The 20,773-nt window shown below is 49.2% G+C and overlaps 1 protein-coding gene across 4 annotated transcripts; it reads left to right on the top strand.

The window, feature by feature from the left end:
* The first annotated feature begins 1,156 nt into the window (after positions 1 to 1,156).
* Positions 1,157 to 20,087, top strand: ltbp3 (latent transforming growth factor beta binding protein 3). 4 transcript variants are annotated; one of them, XM_029173954.3, is made up of 27 exons: positions 1,159 to 1,804; positions 10,619 to 10,882; positions 10,988 to 11,127; positions 11,203 to 11,308; positions 12,325 to 12,411; positions 12,548 to 12,664; positions 12,732 to 12,887; positions 13,005 to 13,151; positions 13,276 to 13,353; positions 13,914 to 14,039; positions 14,271 to 14,396; positions 14,477 to 14,605; positions 14,692 to 14,811; positions 14,896 to 15,018; positions 15,099 to 15,221; positions 15,325 to 15,444; positions 15,614 to 15,742; positions 16,000 to 16,167; positions 16,252 to 16,332; positions 16,460 to 16,588; positions 16,671 to 16,808; positions 16,892 to 17,032; positions 17,858 to 17,986; positions 18,602 to 18,763; positions 18,845 to 18,931; positions 19,039 to 19,167; positions 19,249 to 20,087. In XM_029173954.3, the coding sequence occupies exons 1-27, from the start codon at positions 1,567 to 1,569 to the stop codon at positions 19,398 to 19,400; spliced, it is 3,645 nt and encodes a 1,214-aa protein (XP_029029787.1). In that variant the 5' UTR covers positions 1,159 to 1,566; the 3' UTR covers positions 19,401 to 20,087. The 4 variants fall into 4 exon arrangements, with proteins under 4 accessions (XP_029029789.1, XP_029029787.1, XP_029029785.1 ...); XM_029173952.3 differs by having other exon boundaries at positions 13,911 to 14,039; XM_029173956.3 differs by lacking the exon at positions 17,858 to 17,986 and having other exon boundaries at positions 1,157 to 1,804; positions 13,911 to 14,039.
* The last annotated feature ends 686 nt before the right edge of the window (positions 20,088 to 20,773 follow it).

The following is a 20,773-nucleotide window of genomic DNA, read 5'->3' as shown; positions in this document are numbered from 1 at the left end:
CTCTAAATGCTGAATAACGTCATTTGTGTTCTTAAACACAAAGTGGGATTTGAGGAGGTGCAGAAAAATGACTGCAGTTCTGCATTTTGCAAATATCAACAGAGGCTCTTTGAAGTTGAGAAATGAACAGTATATCGCTCTTCGGTCTGAATTACAAGGGTTTTACAGCTGGAACGTGTTCAGCACTTTTTTTGTTCTCAAAGTTGAACCATCTTCAAATCAAACTGTTTTTATCTGCAGGCTGCGTGTGCTGTTTGTCATTACTGTCTGGCCACTTGATGCTGCGGTTTCAGTTTTCATAAGGGGAAGTAATAATATTGCACTAATAATACTCGGCCTCGGTGAGTGTGTGCGACCCGCAGCGTGTCCATGTGTGTGTCTTGGCAGCCGATGATGTTCTGATGGCGAGTAGCAGAGACGCACAGAAATGTGAGAGCAGCCTGTGAACTCTCCGTAGGACCGTGAGGTCATTTCCTCCGCGACTGAAAGTAAACATTCACTTTTCAGAGCGGAAGTGACTCAACTTTCTCTCTCTCCGGCCCTTTGTCTCCACTCCCACCCCCGGCCCGTGTGACCCCACACACCGGCTGACCCCGCGATGGCCACTGTTGGTTCACATGCACTGATTGGACTGACAAGTGTTTGTCCGCTCACTCTTTGGTGTTACATTCACTGACTAATGTCTGGGACTGGTTCCGTTCCGTGGATGGAAGCAGCTTGGCCACATGGTTTATGATGCATATTTACAGTATAAGCAGCCTAGATTCGTGTCTATCCGTCTATCAGAGTTTTTGCTGCTGACCTCAGAACAGCCCTGATGTTTTTCCTGCTTCTGTGTTAGTCATTGCAGGGTGAGGATAATGGCCTTGTGTTTGGACTCTCTGAGGTCCTACAGTAGTAAGTCTGAGGTGACTACCTTGGCTTAGTAACCCCACTTCATATCCACAGCTCAGGACGCTCATAAAATGTATTTTCAGCAACTTTCTCCAAACACAAGATGAAGCCAATCTGTGAGTATATTTTATTTCGAGAGTGACACGCGCAGCTGTGCAGCTGTGATTTGCAGAGTGGGATCTGTGCAGGGGCAGCGGCGAGGAGAGGAGGGGTGTTGGAGGAATAACCAACAAGGAAACCACTCTCAGCTTCGCTCCTGCGCCGCCTGGTTGGCGCGCGGCCAGGCTCCTCCGGAGAGGGCCGGCTCGCGCCTTCCCCTCCTCTCCTCCCTCCGTCCTCTGCCGAAAACCCGCAGACGCGCGGCTCTGCGCAGCAACAGGCGAGAAGAAGGGAGCGGCGACGGCGCGCGGGCCACTTCTTCCACGGGAAACCTCCCGAAGATGAGAAACGCGTCGGCGCGGACGGATCCCCGGGAGTTGCGACGGGAGTGATTTGCTTTTCCTCCAGGAGAAAACAGCCCGGATTACGCGCGTTGCTTTTCCGCCGCATGAGACGTCAAAGTCCGCCTCCACCAACAAAGCGGGCGCCTTTGAGCCGGACCGGACCCCCCCCCCCTCCAGCTCGTGATTTAATGCCCCCGGGTCTCTGTGGAGGCCAGTGAAGGATGCCAGGATGCCCTCTCTGATCCCCCATCTGCTTGTCATCTGGATCAGCGTCCACAGGCTGGCGTGGTGCACGGAGCGCTCCTCGGCACGGGAGCGCTTCAAGGTGGTCATCGCTCCGCTCATCTGCAAGCGGATCTGCCTGAAGGGTCAGTGCCAGGATACCTGCGAGCAGGGCAACAACACCACGCTGATCGCCGAGAACGGGCGGGGGGCCGACACGCTGATCGGACAGGGCTTCAGGGTCGGTGAGTGACCGGACAATGCTGTTTATTTATGAGGGGGTATAATTAGTCCGCTGCCATTAACTCCCGTGGCTGCTCTGACCTCTGGGTTTCCAGTCTTTCTTTAGAGGCCTGTGGTCGCTGTAGGGGTTACCTGCCTGTAAATATGACATGGGAATAAAGTTACACATCAAGAAAACCAGACCTCCCCAGTAACTGCCCACTCTCTGTGAATGTCTGCCACATCATACATGCTTCTGGTATTTAAGACATCATTCCGTGCCTTTAATCCCACTTTATGGTGTTTATTTGTATAATGACGTTGTGAAGGATCTCTATAAAATTCAACATAATGCTTAAATTAGACTTAATAATACAGCACATTACCAAGCCCAGTTTTTAATGTGAGACACTGGTAAAAAATCTGAACAGGTCTTGACTAAAAGTCTGTTTTTAATGCAATACAATGTAAATTCAGCATAGGTGACTCATTGTTCTTCTGTTAGGCTCCTATCTACTTTCCATTGTATCACTTCATGGCATCACAGTGTTTATGTCAAGTCAGTTACCCTCCACTGCATTTACACTTTAATTAGTGAGACACGGCTCATTACGCAGCACAAAAATGTGCTTTTAAGGTCTATACTTTCCCTCTGGACTCCTGCGTCTGGTTGGCATGAGTGGAGCCTTTCTGCGCCGTATCAGATCAGCTGTGGTGAGTCGTGGAGCCTTAAAGTCTACGTGAGCCTCCAGCTCAGAGCTGGAGGCTCACTGGTTCCCTTCAGGCTCTCTGTCCCTGTGAGGAGTATAAGATACTCAGCAGTAAAGGAAAATGGAATCTAGGATTATAGTGAAAAAGGCCAGTGAGTAACGAAGGATGTGACTCCTCACTCACATCTGTGAAAAGTGTTCTGCCTTAAATGATGAGTCAAGTTATTTCTCTAATTTTCTTCCTTTTTGTTTTGCCTCTACACCATGAAAAAAGCTGAAATAGCCTCGCGTTTTGAAGGAAACTGTCCAGTAAAAAGCACCAGTTTTTGTACTTCTGTGGAAATCACAATCCTTTTTCATTCTGTGTTGTAAAAATAGACACGTTCAGCTGAAATGTTCCTAAAACCTCTTTCCCTAAATCCCTCCCTAATTGTTAGTTGTAAGAACAAAAACACCCCAAATCCTTAAGCTACTTATTGCATTTTTGCAGTATAGTCGTACAGATGTCACCCCTCCAGCTGTTTTCTTCAGTTTGCCCATGTGGAAGTGAGCAGGCCGCATTGAACGGAGTGAATCACAGAACCGTGACAATATTGTTCCACTTTGACTCCATGTGGAGTCAGAGACTTGGCTCGGACGCCCGCCGTCTCTCCGCCCACTCGTTGGTGTGTCACGTTTTGGAGCGTCTGCGTCAAATGGTTCCAGAGAGACATTTCGAATTCCAAAAATACCTCATATGGATTCACATTTGGTCTGAATAGTGAACCCCACCACCCCCAACCCCCATCACCTGTCTTCCCCAGTTTACGGTTGAAGAAAGTGCACAAAGATCCTGTTTGAGCTGCGTGAGCCGGCGATGGAGGGTTCAACTCCGGGTTTGAGAGCAGGCGTGTGTTGTGTAGCGCGGGGGCAGGAATGTGCGACGGACCAGTGGAAATTTCTCTCTCCCGTGTTAAAATGGCCACGGCTATCGCGGCAACGACATGAAGACTTTTCCATATTGGAGAGGCCGTGACGTGAGCGCGGCGAAGAGGCCCGACCCGAGCCCGTCCAGACTCTGGTTCCTGCCTCCGGGTCCAGATCGCGTGGAAACGGAGACAGGACGTTCAGTAATTGTGTGCATTTGGCTGGAGGTTCACGGGCCGACGAGCGGAGAGCCAAGAAAGCGTCAAGGTGATCTGGATGTGGGAATATTGGCAACAGATGAAGATCACATTTACGGCCCGAGCTTTTAAAGTGCTGGTGATTTTCTGACAGTGATTATTTTTACTGTGCTCGTGGGACTAGAGCATGTGGGCCAGCGTTCAGCCACAGTCACTCAGACGCTGCTCTTCCTCTTCGACCAGCTGTTGAAAACAGCAGCAGGACGATCGCTCCTCAGGTCATTCGGATGAATCCTCGGGTCCCGCGGTTCTGCGTGGTCCCACGGTGGTTCCTGGCCGACCCCGAACTCCCCCACATGTCACCGCCTGCAGATACGAGTGCATTTATGGCACGCAAACGCTGTCTCAAACAATTGCCCCAGTAGCGCAGTACATCACATAACTTTCAATCAAGTCATAAATATGAATTATGACCTCTTTGATCTGAGCAGCGTGTGATTACGCTGCCTCAGCCTGGGACGACCACCCAGACGTTGAGACAGAGCAGCTCCTCCACTGTATATCAGGACAAACCACACAAAAGCCCGACTGGGTCTTTGGGATTTTATGTCCCATTTGCAGGAATTTCCAGTGAAGTCATTGTCACTCAGACAGTCTGCGATCGAGCAAATTAGTAGCAGTTAGACTGCTGTATGTGCGGGTCTATTTAATGTAGAGTGTAATCGTTATTTGTTCATATACTGCCCACATTATCATTAACAGCTGAGGCCCATGTGCTGTGCTGGTGTGTTTTCTGGGAACCTACCTGTCACTAATAGGTTTACATTCCTCCATACGCTTCCTAAAACGGATGAAAGCACAAACACTTCAAAGGCTCTCCGGCATTTTGGCAAAAGTTGACATGGACTTTTCCTGGATAGCGTGTGTTTTATAGTTGAACGTCCCGTGTCTCAATTCTCATTATCGGTGTTCGGTGCATATTTCTGTGAATCTCAACGCTTCAGGAAACCTCAGATGAACCTTCTCCGCTCTGGTCCACTTCTATCTCTCCTCTGAACCTGAGTCAGTTTGCTGGCAGACGCAGACAGTCCTCATAATTACCTCCATATGTTTGGCCGACAAAATATCCAATGTCCAATTTATGTTTTTCTTTTATTCCCGGCATTTGAAAGCTTGCTGTAAATATAGTCTAGGGAGAAGCAGAGAGCGTGACACGGAGCCTTGGATGCTGTGTTTTTGTTTGTGTGTGTGTGTGTGTGTGTGTGTGTGTGTGTCCACTTGTGAGACGGGAGCGTTACTATGTTTCAGCAGTCGTCACAGATCTTCTTTCATGATGAAGTGGCTCCATAAAAATCCGCGTCTCCGCTCGTTTCGCTTCTGCTTCTGACTGATGCAGCTTTTCCAGCAGTCGCTAACACGGAGGCACCTCATGGATCAGCCGCGTCGACAGCAGCCGCTTGGCTCCGGGGCCGAGCTCCGAGCCGCGTCCGCCGCCTGCGTCTCCTCAGCATCCCGTCTTTATCAGCGCGGGCGCCCGGCTGCTCGGGCGTCTCGTCTTTTTCTTGCACAGGAAGTTGTCTTATCAGAGTCAGGCCCGGGCTCGTCTCCCCTAAATGGGGCATTAGTAGCGGTTGATGCGCCCGTGGTGCTATATTTAAAGGGAAATGACGCTGTGATTTGTTTTCGTTTGGGGTCAGAGGTCCAGAAGGCAGAAAAAAGACTGGGCTGCTTCTACCTCCTCCATTTGAGCAGAGAGTGTGTTTTAGCTCCCAGCCGCACGTCCCTCGTCCAACACAGGCAACCAGAAACCTGCAGCACTCCGGCTTTTTGCCACATTTTGGCCGGAGCTCAGAGGCGAAGCCGGGCGCCGCTCCCGCGCTCACACCCTCCCGAGTGTAAACACACATGTGCGAGGGAGGCCCGCGCTCGCTAAGTCATTTAGAGCTTATTCATCATCGAAGCGTGCACTCGCTGAGCTGTACATGCACGCTGAGGGAGACCTCCACCTCTGCTCAGAGGAGGATTCTTATATTTTCGGATGCACATTCTGCCACGTCTTAATGTCTATTTATGCACCTGGGGAGAATGACACACGCGGTTATTTGGGGGCTGCCATTTTCAATAACCTCATACTGTACCTACGTCTCGCAAGGACACGAGCGTCAGTATGTGATGTATGTCTTTATATAGATGGAGAGAATATATGTAGTGTGTGAAAACCAGCAGCCACTCGACCGACTCGTAAGAGTTAAATGCCCGTATTTACATTCATCAAGGTTGCACCACATCACACTCAGCAGGAGATCCCTATGAAACCAGACTCTGTGTCGTCAGCTCTGTGTGCAGGTTGTTAAGGAGACAATTAGACTTGTGTTTTTATATATCTTACGTGACCAGTGTGTGTGTGTGTGTGTGTGTGTGTGTGTGTGTTTGAACCCAGCTCAAACAAACAGCCTTCTTTACCATCTTTAACACTCTCCTCCCATTTGCTTGGCGAGGGGGGGGGGGGGGGCAGTTATTTAAAGCCGCTCGGAGGAATGCGAGCTCTTGGGACTGCACCCTCACTGTGCAGCTACAGGACCCTGTAGCAGGAGCGATCAGCCAGGGTAAACAGGCTAGCGCGGCCTCGGCCTGCTGCCGTGCGGGTCTACAGATGCTGACCTCCCCCGCGCTGAGGATGCCCCACGGCTGGTGTCTGACGCTGCCTCACCCGCCCGCCCTCCCACGCCCTCCTACACCCTGCTATAGCCCAGGCTTTTCAGACAGTCATTATGTGACGTCATCCGTGTCAGTGCCGAGCTCTTATCAGACTCTCAGGCTTTTTTTTTTTTTAACTAACACCTCTGTTGGAGGAGCTTGACAGGGCGATGCTGGATTTGTGCTGATTGAAGAGTGAGGGAGACAGCGTTGCATGCCTCGATGCCATGTTAGAATCTAATTGTTTGGAACTAAAGATGGATTCAGATGAGGCAGATTCGAGCATCGTTCTCGTCCTCCGCTCACTTCCCGGAGCTCGATGGTTAATGGAGACTCTGCAGGGGGTAGAGCTCCGCGTGTGAAGGCAATGATTTCCAAAGGCAGTGATTATGTCATTTACTCCCAGTGTCTGGCTCAGCAGCAGGACTCGGAGCCGCTCAGCACGTTACACTTTGTCGCTCGGTGCGGTACAGCATGTGGTCTCGCAGTGCCAGCCGATGGGAGGCGTGAACGGCGGATGCGGTTTTGGTGCTCTGAAACGGATGGTGAATGGAAGCACATCGTTCTCTCTAAACCCTGTTTACAGCGTTTGGGGCCCGGTGCTGCTCCGTCCCAGTTCATTAGATGGCAAACACTGTAAAGTAACGTCCAAGTGAGCCACACACCTGTGAATATAGCATTCCACTGTCAGGACACAGTCAGGGAAGACAATGTTTTTTTGTGGAGCAGCTCTGGAGCTGCCAGAGGAACAGTGGCCTCTGTGATTGTGAAATGGAAGCCCGGACTCGGCTTCTGAGGGCTTTCCAGCCACAGGGACACAGAGTAATCACAGAGGGATGATTGCAATGTGAAATAGAGATGCACGAGTCCAGAGACTGGGGTGGTTTCAGGATGACAGCGAGCTAAACAATAAGCCAATCCAGCGCTAGGGTGACTTCAGGCCAAGCCTTTGACTGAGCTCAACACACCGCGGGACCTGACGAGGCCTCGTCCAGCTGATCCGAGGCTCAAACCTGGAGGAGGGAGTGAATTTACTGAATCACAGTGAATGTGAGTCAGGCCGAATGGGCCAGAACTCGCTGCGACCCTGCTGAGTGAACGGGCCACACGGGGGAGAGCTGGGGCGTCTGCAGTAGCTCCCAGTCTGCTGAGCGGGGGAGTGTTTCAGCTGTGGTTTGAAAGGCTGTAATTTGTTGTTTTTGTGCTGGGAGGGTGCGGCTGTGGCAGCGAGGGCAGAGTGGGACGGGGGGGGGGGGGGGGGTATGCGTCATCTCTAGACAGACAGGAGTGAGTGGGAGGCTGGTCACAGGGCACCCACAGTGCAGCGGTTTATTTGTCTTTCTTTCTTTCTTTCTTTCTTTCTTTCTTTCTTTCTTTCTTTCTTTCTTTCTTTCTTTCTTTCTTTCTTTCTTTCTTTCTTTCTTTCTTTCTTTCTTTCTTTCTTTCTTTCTTTCTTTCTCTCTCTCTCTCTCTCTCTCTCATCATGTGCTTTTATGGACATACATGCCTTTTTTTATAAGCATGTCGCGGCCGTCACACTAGGGGTGCTTTACTTAGCTGTTGAGGAATGTACACTATGTTTTCCTTAAAGTAAAAAGGGGTCTGGGAATCACAGAGATCCCACTGAAACGTGGGACACATTGTTTTTTCTCCGGCTCTCTGGTTTTTACATTTGCTCGCTTTTCCCAGATCTGCTGGACAGCGATACGCTCCCTCCATTTCACCTCCCTCCCGTTGGAGTGAGTCTGCGTGTGATGAAAGTGGAGCTCTCGCTTACATGAAACACTCAGGAGAAGCGCTTTAAGACTTTTCCTCATCTTCCTCCCTTTTCATTCAGTTCGGTTGGCTCCTCTCGCCGCATGGGGAAATTATAGTGTCTTGGAACGTACCTGCCAGCAGACGAGCATTATTAAGTTAGGGTTCAAAGGGATGCAAGTGTTTTTTTAGCTTAACTGAATCCAGATTTTACATTGCTGTTGCTGTTTTGCTTTTGATCTTAGCACAGTGTGTTCCCCTTCAATCTGTTACTTACCTTAAATGAAGTAACTGAATCCCTACGTTGTGCAGCTTTACGAGTTTACAAAAGAACAGTGTGGTTCTCCCTGGATTCTGTGACAGGAGCATGTGGAAAAGACGGTTCATCCCACTGTAGCTGCTTTACATCAGCCACTCGTCCCTGTTTATGCCTCGCATTCCCTCAGACCACCAGATAACGCCTCCGTGTGTGTTTGATTTTTAATAACGCGCCACCTCGCGTCTCAGGAATGCGTTGGATCCTTAAAGACAAAGGCGTGGTAGAACAAAGCGTGGAGCAGCCGGTCTGACGGACGAGGGGAGTCGAGGGGAGCATTTTTTGGATCATAAATTCCGCTAATGAACTGAAGGCGATGATTGCGAGGGAAAGTCCGCCGGAGCAAAAGCCTTGTTATGATGTCGACTTTAAAGCGCTGCGTTCTTTTTAATATGTAATGTGGTGCAGTCATTTAACCGCAGCGGCGCTCCAGGAGACGGCAGACCGCCGGCTAACGGCCCTCACGCGCGCGCGAGCGCACGACATCTGCAGAAGACATTAATCGGCGCGTCGCTAGCGTGGCTCCATCAGCGGAGAGATCTGCTGTGTTACTGTGAAACACAAGTTATTCAGTCGTCCTGGAGCCGGGACGCAAACAGACACGAGACGGCTAATTTAAAGGGAATCCAATAATCTGGGTAATTTGGTTGTGTTGGCACCGGGTCGTTCAGAGCTTCGGTGTGTTGTTGTGTGGAGCTGGAAGATTCGGAAACTCCCCGTAGGATCGGTTCAGCTCCACGAAGAGTTCTAGACATTTATTCAAACAGCCTGATACAGATACAATAAATTCAAAAGCTCCAGTAAGAAAAAGTACAAAAAACTAATAAGAAAGGAAATATATCACTTTATAAGTTCTGGATCTTATCATTCAACACATGAAATAAGTCTTTGACAGCTCATCATCTTTTTCTACTTGTAATGAAATTAGAGACTAAAGAATGAAGCACAAGTTACCATGAGGTGATGAGGTCTAACAGATGTCGGCCCGTTGATGTATTTCCCAGCATTTGTACAACAAACTCTACCATAAACTCCACAAAGTCACAACTCGGGCGTCTTTCCAACATGAAACCCCCCTAAAAAGTGAATCACACTGCGCATGAACCTGAAACACGGGTACAGCTATGACAGAGCAGGACAGAGGGAGAGGAACGTCTCTGAATGTTGGACTTTGCTCTTATTCCACAACATTAGACTCTTTCCTCACCTGTCTGACATCTGACAATGAGTCGCCTCCCTCCCTTTGTCCTCGTGGTGTCGTAACGTGCCGCGCTCAGACCCTCAGCTCAGACTTTCCCCTGCGTCGCTCCTCCGGTCTGGGCTTACGTTGTGTAATCGCATTTGGCAAGAAGTAGTTCTCCTCGGAGTCTGAAATTCCAATTTGCAGCCCCCACACCCTTTCCTATTTCCCCCTAATTCGAAATCCACCGCCGAGCCAGTGTGGCCCATGGAAAGCGGGCTCTTATGTCATAGGAAGTCTGAGGAGGTTCTGGTCCGCGCCGCGCGTCGCCATGTCCAGCGTGCTGCCTTCAGGTGCTTCCTGTCAACTGTCTCATTCTGCTTCTGAAATATCCATCTTCCTCCTGGTTAAACACCCTACTGTTGGCAGTTTCATTGAAGTCCCTTTTTTGCCTGACTTTCACTATATGAGGATGTCCCTTCTGTGTTTAAAGTGATCTAGTCCCATAATTACACTGCAGCCCAGACTCCCTGGCAGTGCACGTCAAATTATTTCCATGTGTGCACTCTCGGCCGCTCCTCTCTTATGATACATTCAAGTTATTTAATGTCACAGTTACAGTTTAAAATGAACACAAAGTGACATCTTGTTTCGTCAGAATATTTTGAGCTGGAGCTAGTGGGTTTTGGGAACCTTTACTTTTAGGCTCACTTCACTCACAAACATACATGTAAAACAAAGGAGTTATTTTGGGTTTTGACTTTTTTAAAGTCTTGCTGGTGCAACTCTGGGATACTGGTTGTGTTGTGGGAATTCTGAAAGCAGACCACAATGGGACATCCATTGAAAGTGCACTGAATACCATGTATGCCACAGGCTTTTCTTCGGTCAGCAGCTTTCCCATAGATTCCGAGAGCTTTCCCATATGTCAGAATGGAGCTGCGAGGCGAACCGACGACTTTACCTGCTGCTGCCTGGCTGGAGGGGACCTGTCAGTCCGTCCGTCGAGCCCACGGGCCTCGTGAACCTCGCCGGCACCATTCTCACCCCCCCCCCCCCCCTCTGTCTCCCCGCAGTCGTGTGTCCCCTGACGTGTCTGAACGGAGGCGTGTGCAGCTCCAGGAAGCACTGCCTGTGTCCGCCCGGCTTCACCGGACGCCTCTGCCAGTTCCCGCTGCAGCAGACGCACCAAGCGCAGGCGGCGCGGGGCAACAAGCAGCCCGTGTATCCCATATCTCTGAAGCCTGATGGCCAGAAGCTGGTGGAGCAGCCGGTGGGGCGCATGCAGCACACAGTGTTCACGCTGCCCTTCACTCACTTAGGCTACCACTCATCAGAAGGTATCTCGTCCACTCCTGCACCCTTCCGCTTGTGGGGAACGGTGAACGCCCACTTTCTCACGCTCCATCCTCTCCCCTGTTACTGTGTTGTGTGTGTGTTTCCAGTGCAGATCAACGTGCGCGTCCCCCACGCGTCCGTGGAGCACTCGCACGTCAAGCCGCCCCACAAGACGGCGCAGCGGCCGGCGCCGTCCAGACACAAGCCCAAGGGCCGCTGCTTCCAGGAGACCACGCCCAAGCAGGCTGTGAGCGCCGCCGCCGGCCGCCTGTTGCTTTGGCCTGCTGCCTCCCTCTCACACAGTCCCCTCTCGTCTCCGCAGTGCAACAGCACCCCGCTCCCCGTCCTGACCAACCAGGAGGATTGCTGCGGCAGCGTGGGCAACTCATGGGGGCAAAACAAGTGTTATCAGTGTCCCAATCTACCAAGTGAGCGACTACAGACATCCCTTCTGCTTTTGTAACATTGCATTATTTACTGCCACAGATTATTCTGGCAGGATCCACATCTTGTGTGTTCCTGCTGATAAATGACTGTTTATTAAGCCAGGAATGTTCCCAGCAATTTATACCTTTCACCTTGTGAAATTAGAGCCCCGGATTAAAAACAATCCAGGCCCCCTATAAAAAAGCGTGCGCGAGGATTTGCGGTGAGGCGTGTGAAATGGTGGAGCGGAAAAATGCAGAAGGAATTGGGAGAACTGCACACGGAGACGAGAACGGATACTGTGGAAAATAAGCCTTTGCTCTAAGTATGTTCCTGCAGACCTGCCCAGTCCAGGACTGTCATCACGTTGCTTAAGAGTGGATTTCAAGAAAATCTTGGCCGCTCGTGTTTTTTCCACTCGCCTATTATTCCGTCTCTCCGCTCTGACTCAGACAATGCAGCCTTTGACAAACCCTGATACGTACGTCTGCTTCAGGGAGCTGGATTCCCGCCTGGAGTGCCGCGTGTTTTGTTACGTGTTCTACACAAACTCCTTCTTAAATGAAAAAAGGCAGGCGTTTCATCGGGCGCCTTCAAACTGTTTGCGCGAGTGCAGCCTTCCCACAGCTCTCCAATAAAACGCACTCGCATGTTCGCGCTCCCTCCTGGAAAACAGAGCATTCTGCGGCGCGAGAGGTTCAGGGCTCATTCGGGGCAAGAACGGGGATAAAGAATTGTGATGACCTCAGAGCTCATGGAACACTTCAGTCTGTTCTGTGACAGGCAGGTTTATCAAAGGCGTCGTAAAAACCCATCGGAGCAAAGAAGGAAAACAAAATAAAGACGAAAGGAGAGTTTGCCTGATCGTAAAATCTGGATGAAGGACTAGTTCAGTGGGCTTTTTGGCTTTTTATTTGATGCCTGGAGAATCACATAAGTCATATGAAGCTGGTTATTCCTACATTAGCTGAGCACAAAAGCCTGAAAACCAAACTCATGCCTTGTTCTCCTGCCTCAGATGCATCGGTCAAACAGACCATTGTGGAGGACTATGGGCCAACATGTCCACAAGGCTATAAAAGATACAACAGCACACACTGTCAAGGTAACAGATGAGAGTTATATGCACGGTTTCTTATTAAACCTACGGGTGGAGGAGGAGAACTTCTAGCATCTCTTGCTTTTAAATGCTTGGCTTTACATGTATATGAATGGAATCCCTTTGTTTTTGCACCCTGAAGACATCAACGAGTGCTCCCTGCAGGGCGTTTGTCAGAACGGGGACTGTCTGAACACACTGGGCAGCTTCAAATGCTCCTGCAACAGCGGTTACGTGCTGGACAGAAACCGATGCGTCGGTGAGTGAGAAGCCGTACCCGTGTTCTCTCAGCCGCTTCCGGCCGTGACCGCTGCTCGTTTGTCCAGAGTCTCCGCTGGAGTCGGCCCAGTGCTTCCTGATGGCGTCCGAGAGCAGGGGCTGCGAGCACCCGCTGCCCACCCACATCACCCGGGACACGTGCTGCTGCACGGTGGGCAAAGCCTGGGGCCGCGGCTGCGAGCGGTGTCCGCAGGTGGGCACAGGTGAGAGAACCGAGGCTGAGAGCGAAGGAGCTCAGACCAGGAGCTGTGGCAAAAAGCTGATTTAGTGGCTTAACAGTGCGCATGGAGTGACATGAAACGATGAACTGGTCTCCTCAGTGGCCTTCAGTAAGATCTGTCCTGCTGGGAAGGGCTACTACCTCCAGAGGGAGACCGTGGCCTTCTCCTTCAATCACGACAAGCCTCCGGAGGCCACGCCCCCTGTGCAGCAGGCTCCCACCAGCACCAGCGCGTACCGTGTGCCAGGTAAAGTCCCACCGAGCAGCCACACTTTATTCCTCTGTTACAGCGAGGGGAAGTTACCTTCACAGCGACTGAGCAGGGGCGAGGCTTAACCTGCGCTTTCACTCCGCTTCTGTTGCATCCACAGTTACGAAACCCACCCCTCCTCCCATCGTCCGGCTGACCCCGGGCTACGGCCCCCACGAAACACAGACCAAAGTCCTGCGTGAGTTTCCTACAAACAGGCTCGAACACATTGTTGCTCGTTAGGATGCCGGTTCTTGCTTTATGCGTCTAAAAGCTGCACAAATCCGGTTTCTACTTTCCCCAAGAAGTAGAAAGTATGGTGGTGTTTGATCCATTATTCATAAGTGACATAAGTCATGGTGGCATGCACAGGAAGTATTTCACCTCATATAACACTTCTTATGTTTCTGATTTGCTTTTTGATCCATTTGTGTTCAGCAATGAAGCATGAACCAGGCTTAAGGCCGCATTTGAATGAATGTGGCCTCTAAATGAAAGCAAGAAGCAAGTAGAACTGCATCTCATGCATATATGTATATTGTATATATATATAATATATATATATATAATGTATATATATAGATATATATATATATATATAGATATATATATATATATATATATATATATATATATATATATAATATATATAATATATATATATATACATATATGCATCTCATGCATATATGTATATTATATATGTGTATATATATATATACACAATGCATTTCACTATGCATTTCCTCCTTCAAGCAGAGACAGATGAATGTTCACTAAGCAGGAACATTTGTGGCCACGGAGAGTGTGAGAACAGCCCGAACGGCCACATCTGTCACTGTCACCCCGGCTACCATCTCAACCCGCAGAGGAACATCTGTGAGGGTAAGCGGCAGCGGTGGAGATGGTGGAGGAGGAGGCAGAGATGAGACCGTGATAAGAGCCCTGACCTGCATGCCCTGTTCCAAACAGAAATCAGAAATCATTTTGCCTCTAAGCAAACATTTGTCATTACAGTTAGCAATAAAAACTGGTCTAATACTGTCCATATTATGCGGTCAACAAATGTGCCATTGTTGTTTGACAGTGTTTTGGTCTCCCCACTCTCCTGTTCAGATGAATGTGACTCAGAGCCGTGCGGCCACGGCCGAGGCTTTTGCGTCAACACAGATGGAGGCTACCGCTGCTTCTGTCGTCAGGGCTATAAGCACCTGGTGCAGCAAGGGAGACTTAAGTGCGTGGGTAAGTTGAGCTGTGTTATTACTTATGTTGTTTCACGGGTTACCTGGTTAAACACTGGCTCCGTGGGTTTTAATCCGCAGATGTGAACGAGTGCCTGAAGCAAGACATCTGTGGAGCTGGGGGCCAGTGTGAGAATCTGCCCGGTTCCTACAAATGTGAATGTTACAGCGGCTTCAAGAGCAAGTCCCACCGTCATCCAGCCTGTGAAGGTAGGACACGCGTCATTAAGGCGTCTTTGGCTTGTGTCTACGGTATAATCCAGGCATAGACTGAACCTTCTGCTCCCCGTCCACAGACATAAACGAGTGTTTGAATCCTGACGTGTGTCCCAACGAGCAGTGTGAGAACACGCCCGGCTCCTTCGAGTGCGTCCCCTGTTCCCCCGGTCACGAGGCCCGCGGCGGCGCCTGTTACGGTGACTTTTACTTAACTTTTGTGTCAGAAAAACGAGCTGGAACGTCTCCGTTTGTGTCATCTGACATCAAATATGCTCCCTTAGACATTAATGAGTGCCAGAAGCCTGGTGTCTGCCCTAACGGCCGCTGTGAGAACCTCCCGGGCACCTACCGCTGCCTGTGCAACGAGGGCTTCCTCCCGTCTGCCGACAGCAAAGGCTGCAGCGGTAAGGAGGCCTCCCCTCCCATTTACATGCTGCCGCTGCAGGGGTTTAATGACTGTTCACTGCTCACGCTGTCTCACCAGACATTGATGAGTGCGAGGACGTCAGACTATGCGCCTATGGCCACTGCATCAACACAGAAGGCTCCTTCCAGTGCCAGTGCTACCCTGGATACCAGCGCACGCAGGAGGGCAGCCACTGTGAAGGCATGAACCCAGACCAAACCACATACTGTAGAACCAGAATGCATTTGTTCATTTGAAACATCATCACCACTCATCAATAAATGCTGAACATGATTTCCTTCAGACATCAACGAGTGTGAAAGGCCGTCTAACTGTCAGAGGGGCCACTGCATCAACAGCATGGGCTCGTACCACTGCAAGTGTGAGAAGGGCTACATGCTGGTGGGAGGCAGAAGATGCCAAGGTCAGTCCCCCCCCCCCCTATCAGTAAATGAGAAATGAATGTGTGCGATAGTAAGTTGCCTTTATTAACGGTACCGTCTGATTCCTGGAACCTGGAACCAAACGCTGTTTGCTTTGAAACGCATACTTGCTGGCGTGACTTGTGCGGACATGTGCGACTCCCCTTTCAGACATAGACGAATGCGCCACAGACAGAAGTCTCTGCCAGCCGTACGGATTCTGTGAGAATAAAGCCGGCTCGTACGAGTGCGTCTGCAACCACGGCTACGACCTCTCCGAGGACAAGCACAGCTGTGAGAGTAAGCGTGAAGGGAGTTTAATGCTCGGTCGCTGCCTGTCTCCAGCTCAGAACGTCACTGTTCACATTCAGACCCAACCTGACACCTTGAAATCCACATAATTATCAATCATTAACATTCCAGTGCTACGTGAGCCAAGTCACCAACTTTAAAGACGTATTAGAATAACAAAGCTTGACAAGACTATTTCAAGACCAGCCCAGTGCAGATCTGCAGCCAGATCATCCTAACTTTCACCGTCTTTCCTCGCGGAGCAGTGCAGAGGATGCAGGAAGAGAAGAAGGAGTGCTACCTGAACCTGGACGACACCGTGTTCTGTGACAGCGTCCTGGCCACCAACGTCACCAAGCAGGAGTGCTGCTGCTCCATTGGAGTGGGATGGGGAGATCACTGCGAGATCTACCCCTGCCCCGTGTCCCAGTCAGGTACGGTCTACAGACTGTCCAATAGACTTAACTCTAGAAGGGTTCATTATTATCTTATGCATTCTTTGTATATTTTCTATGCAGCTGAGTTCCACTACCTGTGTCCAAACGGCCAAGGTCTCTACTATGAAGAAAGACTCCAGTACAGCCTCCCAGCGTACCATGGTAGATATACACATTGGCTTTTATTTGAATGAGCTCATTCTGTGAAATATGGAAACAATGTATATTGTTATCAGGATGTTAGTGTTGCAGCTTTAGCAGATGCAAATCTGTTGCTTCCTGTTTGCAGATATCGATGAGTGCGCTTTGTTCGCGGACGAAATCTGCAAGAAAGGTCGCTGCGAGAACACGATGCCGGGCTACGAGTGCTACTGCCAACAGGGCTTCTACTACGACGGCAACCTGCTGGAGTGCATCGGTGAGGGGTTCAATGCGCGCTTCTCAGAGCAAACAGCTGTCATGAAGTCACATTGTGCCTAATGGCTGCGTTTTGGCCTCAGATGTGAATGAATGTCACGACGAGTCTCTGTGCACTAACGGTCAGTGCATCAACACCGAAGGATCCTTCTACTGTAACTGTAACCAGCCCTGGATTCCAGACCCCTACAAGAAGAAGTGTGTGATGGCAACAGTAGCAGGTGTAGATATGTGTCTTCTCTTTTATTTTATAGCTACTGAAAGAATATTCGTGAGCATCAAGTCAATAATTCTTCTTGCACAGATGTGAATGAGTGTGAGGACCCGCAAAACTGCAAGAACGGCCACTGTGTGGACACTCCGGGCTCCTACTACTGCATCTGCTCTCCGCCCTGGACCCTGGCCACCGACCGCAACAGCTGCGTGACGCCCGAGGAACAAGCTGGTGAGTACAGACCTGCCGAACAACAGCAGCGACAGGAGGTCGCTCTGAAAACAGGAAACCAGCGCGTTGGCTTCCTAGGAGGCAGTGAGCGCTGCACGCATGAGGGAAGACCTGGGTCATGGAGTACAGTGATAAATGTAACGCGATGGTGAAACTCTTCCCCCGTCGGGACGTTGAGCCGTTGAGCTCATAATTTGGACGGCTGTGCAGAGATCGTGTTACCGAAGTGCAAATGTGCTGCACTTTCGTTCCTCCGATACTCGGATTGGCGCATGTTTCCGGAGAGCAGGCTTCCGAGACGAGCAGACTAAGAATGCACTGGATTAAGCTCGAGTTCCACCATTTGCATGTCGTCGCAGCGCGGGCCCCGTCTTTTCCGCCGCAGCGCTAACGTCAAGCCTGCGTCTTAGAGCATTTCATATATCAGGCTTTTTTTCAAATTTACTCCACCGCACAAATGAAATGCTGCTGCTTCAGCCAAGCTTCCTGTTTGACCTTTAACCTTTTGCATGCAACGATGGTGCTACAGTATGTTCAGCTTTTCGATTGTAGCGGAAGGAATTGGGTTGCATGCGATCCTTACAGATAGAAACATAGAGGACAAAGCAGGTGGTGGCCACAATACAAATTAGCGTAGCCAGTGCTGCATCTGAAGCTAAAAGGTTAAATTAAAGCATTTCTTAGTTAATTAGGCTAGTTTGTAGCTAGTTTTAAAGCTGACTCATCGTACAGCCGTGCGTTTGTTACTGTGGCCACCACCTTCTATAAGAGCTGGCCCATAGCAGATGTTCATACTGTAACCAGTGTCTGTGGTGCCCTTTGCAGATGTAGATGAGTGCCAGGACCCCTCGTACTGTAAGAATGGGAGGTGTGAGAACACGCCCGGCTCCTTTCACTGCTTTTGCGACCCTCCCCTCACCTTCAGCGCAGCGTTGAAACAGTGCGTCTTTGACGGTGGGTAAAAATCAGCGTCAGCTCGCTGAAGCCTGACTCAGCAAAACCAGCTTCAGTGTCCTTGACATCTGCCTCTCATGTAGCTCCTAGTTAGCACTTCCCAGTTTGGGCCCCCAGCTTTGGCCTGTACTGGGCCGAAGCTAGTTTTCCCATTTACCCCCCTTACACAGAGTTTCCCATTTTTGAAGAGGTTCCACTTTGCATAAATAGAGAGAGTCATAAATGCAGCATTTATGTGAGCAAATCATTTAAACCTGAGAAAAGGTGATTACGGTATTTTTTCCAGCATGTATGTATGTATATATGCATGTATGTGTGTATGTATGTATGTTTTTTACTTTGTGCTTTATATATAAAACAATATTTTATTAAATTATATCTAATATTTGAGCTATTCCTAAGCTTATTGAGTCCAGCTCCAGGTACAAAGACAAGGAAAACACATTCTCAGAACCACTTTGATGAATGAATGTTTGTGTGTGGTTGCACTACTGTGAATGTTTCCACAATCAGAGAATATAAACAGAGGTAACTAATAAATCTAAATAATGCCTCATTATTCCTAACATTTCTAACAGCTCCCGTCTTTCCTTTGCCCCCTTCTTTCGAACCCAGATCGCACCGCAGCCCACAAGGACGTGTGCTTCCTGCAGGTGGACGAGGGCCTGATCTGCAGCGAGCCGAGGAACGGCATGGTGGTGACCTACTCGGAGTGCTGCTGCCACTATGGCCGCGGCTGGGGGCCCGAGTGCAACACCTGTCCGTCCAGGAACTCAGGTGAGCGGGTAGAATCCCCTCTGCCACGCGTCGGCTAGGCTCCATACAGTATAACACACCGCAATCATCCTTCGTGTTCAGAAATGTTCAGCCGTCTGTGCGAGATGCATCTGGAGACGGAGTCTGATGGAGAGCAGGATTTCCTGGCAGCTTTTGCCTACAACCCAGGTAGAACAAAACTATTCAAGATATAATCAAGTTGTATATTTCCCAGAAAATAAATCTTCTGCTTTATCGTGCCTCATCTCTTCTGTTTGCTTACTTGTCTGCACAAGGCGACAGCTCTGAGGAGGATTCAGATGAATGTAGCTGTGCAAATGGCCGCTGTGTGCGCTCCTACCTGGCCACCATGTGTGAATGTAACACGGGCTTTAGGCCGGACCACTCCCGCACCCGCTGCATAGGTCTGCATTTGCTGCCATTCACTTTTTTATCATTGAGAAAACCTATTTTGTGCAAATTGACAAGTCCCCGCCTGGTTTCAGACATCGACGAGTGCGCCGAACCCGGGGGCCGCGGCGGCCTGTGCAAGAACGCCCGCTGCGTGAACACCGCCGGCTCCTTCAAGTGCTACTGCAAACACGGGTTCGTGCCGACGCGCAGGCAAAACATATGCGTCCGCCGCAGAAGCCGGTAGCCACGGTTACAAGCCCCATCTCCATCCCGCACACGGAGCCCGTGCTCAGCCAGAGCCGACGCACAGCACAGCCTCCCCTCCACATTTAGAGAAAGAACCCACGCAGACGGGAAATAGGTTTGTCTGCTTAACGTTTTTGTAATTATTGTTTTGAAGCTGATATTTTTTAAGTTCAAAGTGTGCATTTTACATCTTAATTTGAATCTGTGTTGAAGCTCTTGTTCAGTATTTGCATACTGTAGGAATGCCACACTAATGTTTAAATGTTATGGTTGTTCCCATTCACATTCTCCAGTCCACATTTTTAAATGTGTAAAGCTAAATTGTCGTCTGAATTGTATTTTCCAACAACATATTGTTGATTTTGTGTTATTGTACAGATTGTCTGATGGATTAATGGTTTTTGTTTGACCCTCCTTCCCCTGTTTACTTGTTGATGTAACGTATGAGACAGACTGAAGTTTTTGTATAATTTGACATGTGCACCTAAGTGGACTTTTAAGCTAGGAAAAACTCATGCACTTAGCGGTGAATATTAGTGAGCATATATGCTAAATGTAGCTTGTTCTGAAACTCCAGGAAAGTTTGACCTCCGTTGTCATAACTGCTGCATCGAAATATTTAGAAACCAAAGACGGTGTTGAGATGACAAGAAGCTGATTAATAAAACAAGATGTTTACCTGTGATGCATTTGTATTAATCCGCCAGCATTGCTCCTTGTTCACACATAGAAGATTACTATATAATTCCAGAGTTCAGATAGTTATTTTTGAATCAGAATCAGAAAAAAAGCTCAAAAATTCTCAAACTCCTCAATGATTTCCAGTTTAGCTCGAATGTCTTGATTTCATGATTGGTAAACATTTAACTTATTCCCATGAAGACTGTTAACCGAACACACATCCTCTGTCAGGTCTTGAACCCTGACAAAAATATTAAAGTGTATGTTTGTACAACATGGAACCTGAAGGATCGTCTCGCTAAATGCCACCACCATCTAGTGGACAAACCTATAGGGTGATGTTCTAAAACTCTGTTCATGCCTGTATGTGATGGACTTAAATTAAAGATTCACGTGTTTTCCTTTTTAATGACGTGATGTAAATGATTTGATTCAATTTGTTTGTACGCTTAATAATATCTAAGCAAAAAAGAGTAATAATAATAATCGCAGTGCGACTATGTGGAGTAAATGTCATCTCATTACAGCATTTCGAAAACCTCCACTGTAAATTACGGTCACAAAACTTTTACTGTGTCGTGTCTTTGTTCCCTGTGATGTAATATAGATAAACTTGACAACACACAATTTCTTGATTCAGCAAATTACCCATAGTCCCCGTTCAATCAATACATGTCTAGTGCTAACAAG

The sequence above is a fragment of the Betta splendens genome, chromosome 14 (assembly GCF_900634795.4).
Source record: "Betta splendens chromosome 14, fBetSpl5.4, whole genome shotgun sequence".
NCBI lineage: Eukaryota > Metazoa > Chordata > Actinopteri > Anabantiformes > Osphronemidae > Betta > Betta splendens.
Note: the sequence above shows the minus strand (reverse complement) of the source record. Positions and strands in the feature narration are given on the sequence as shown.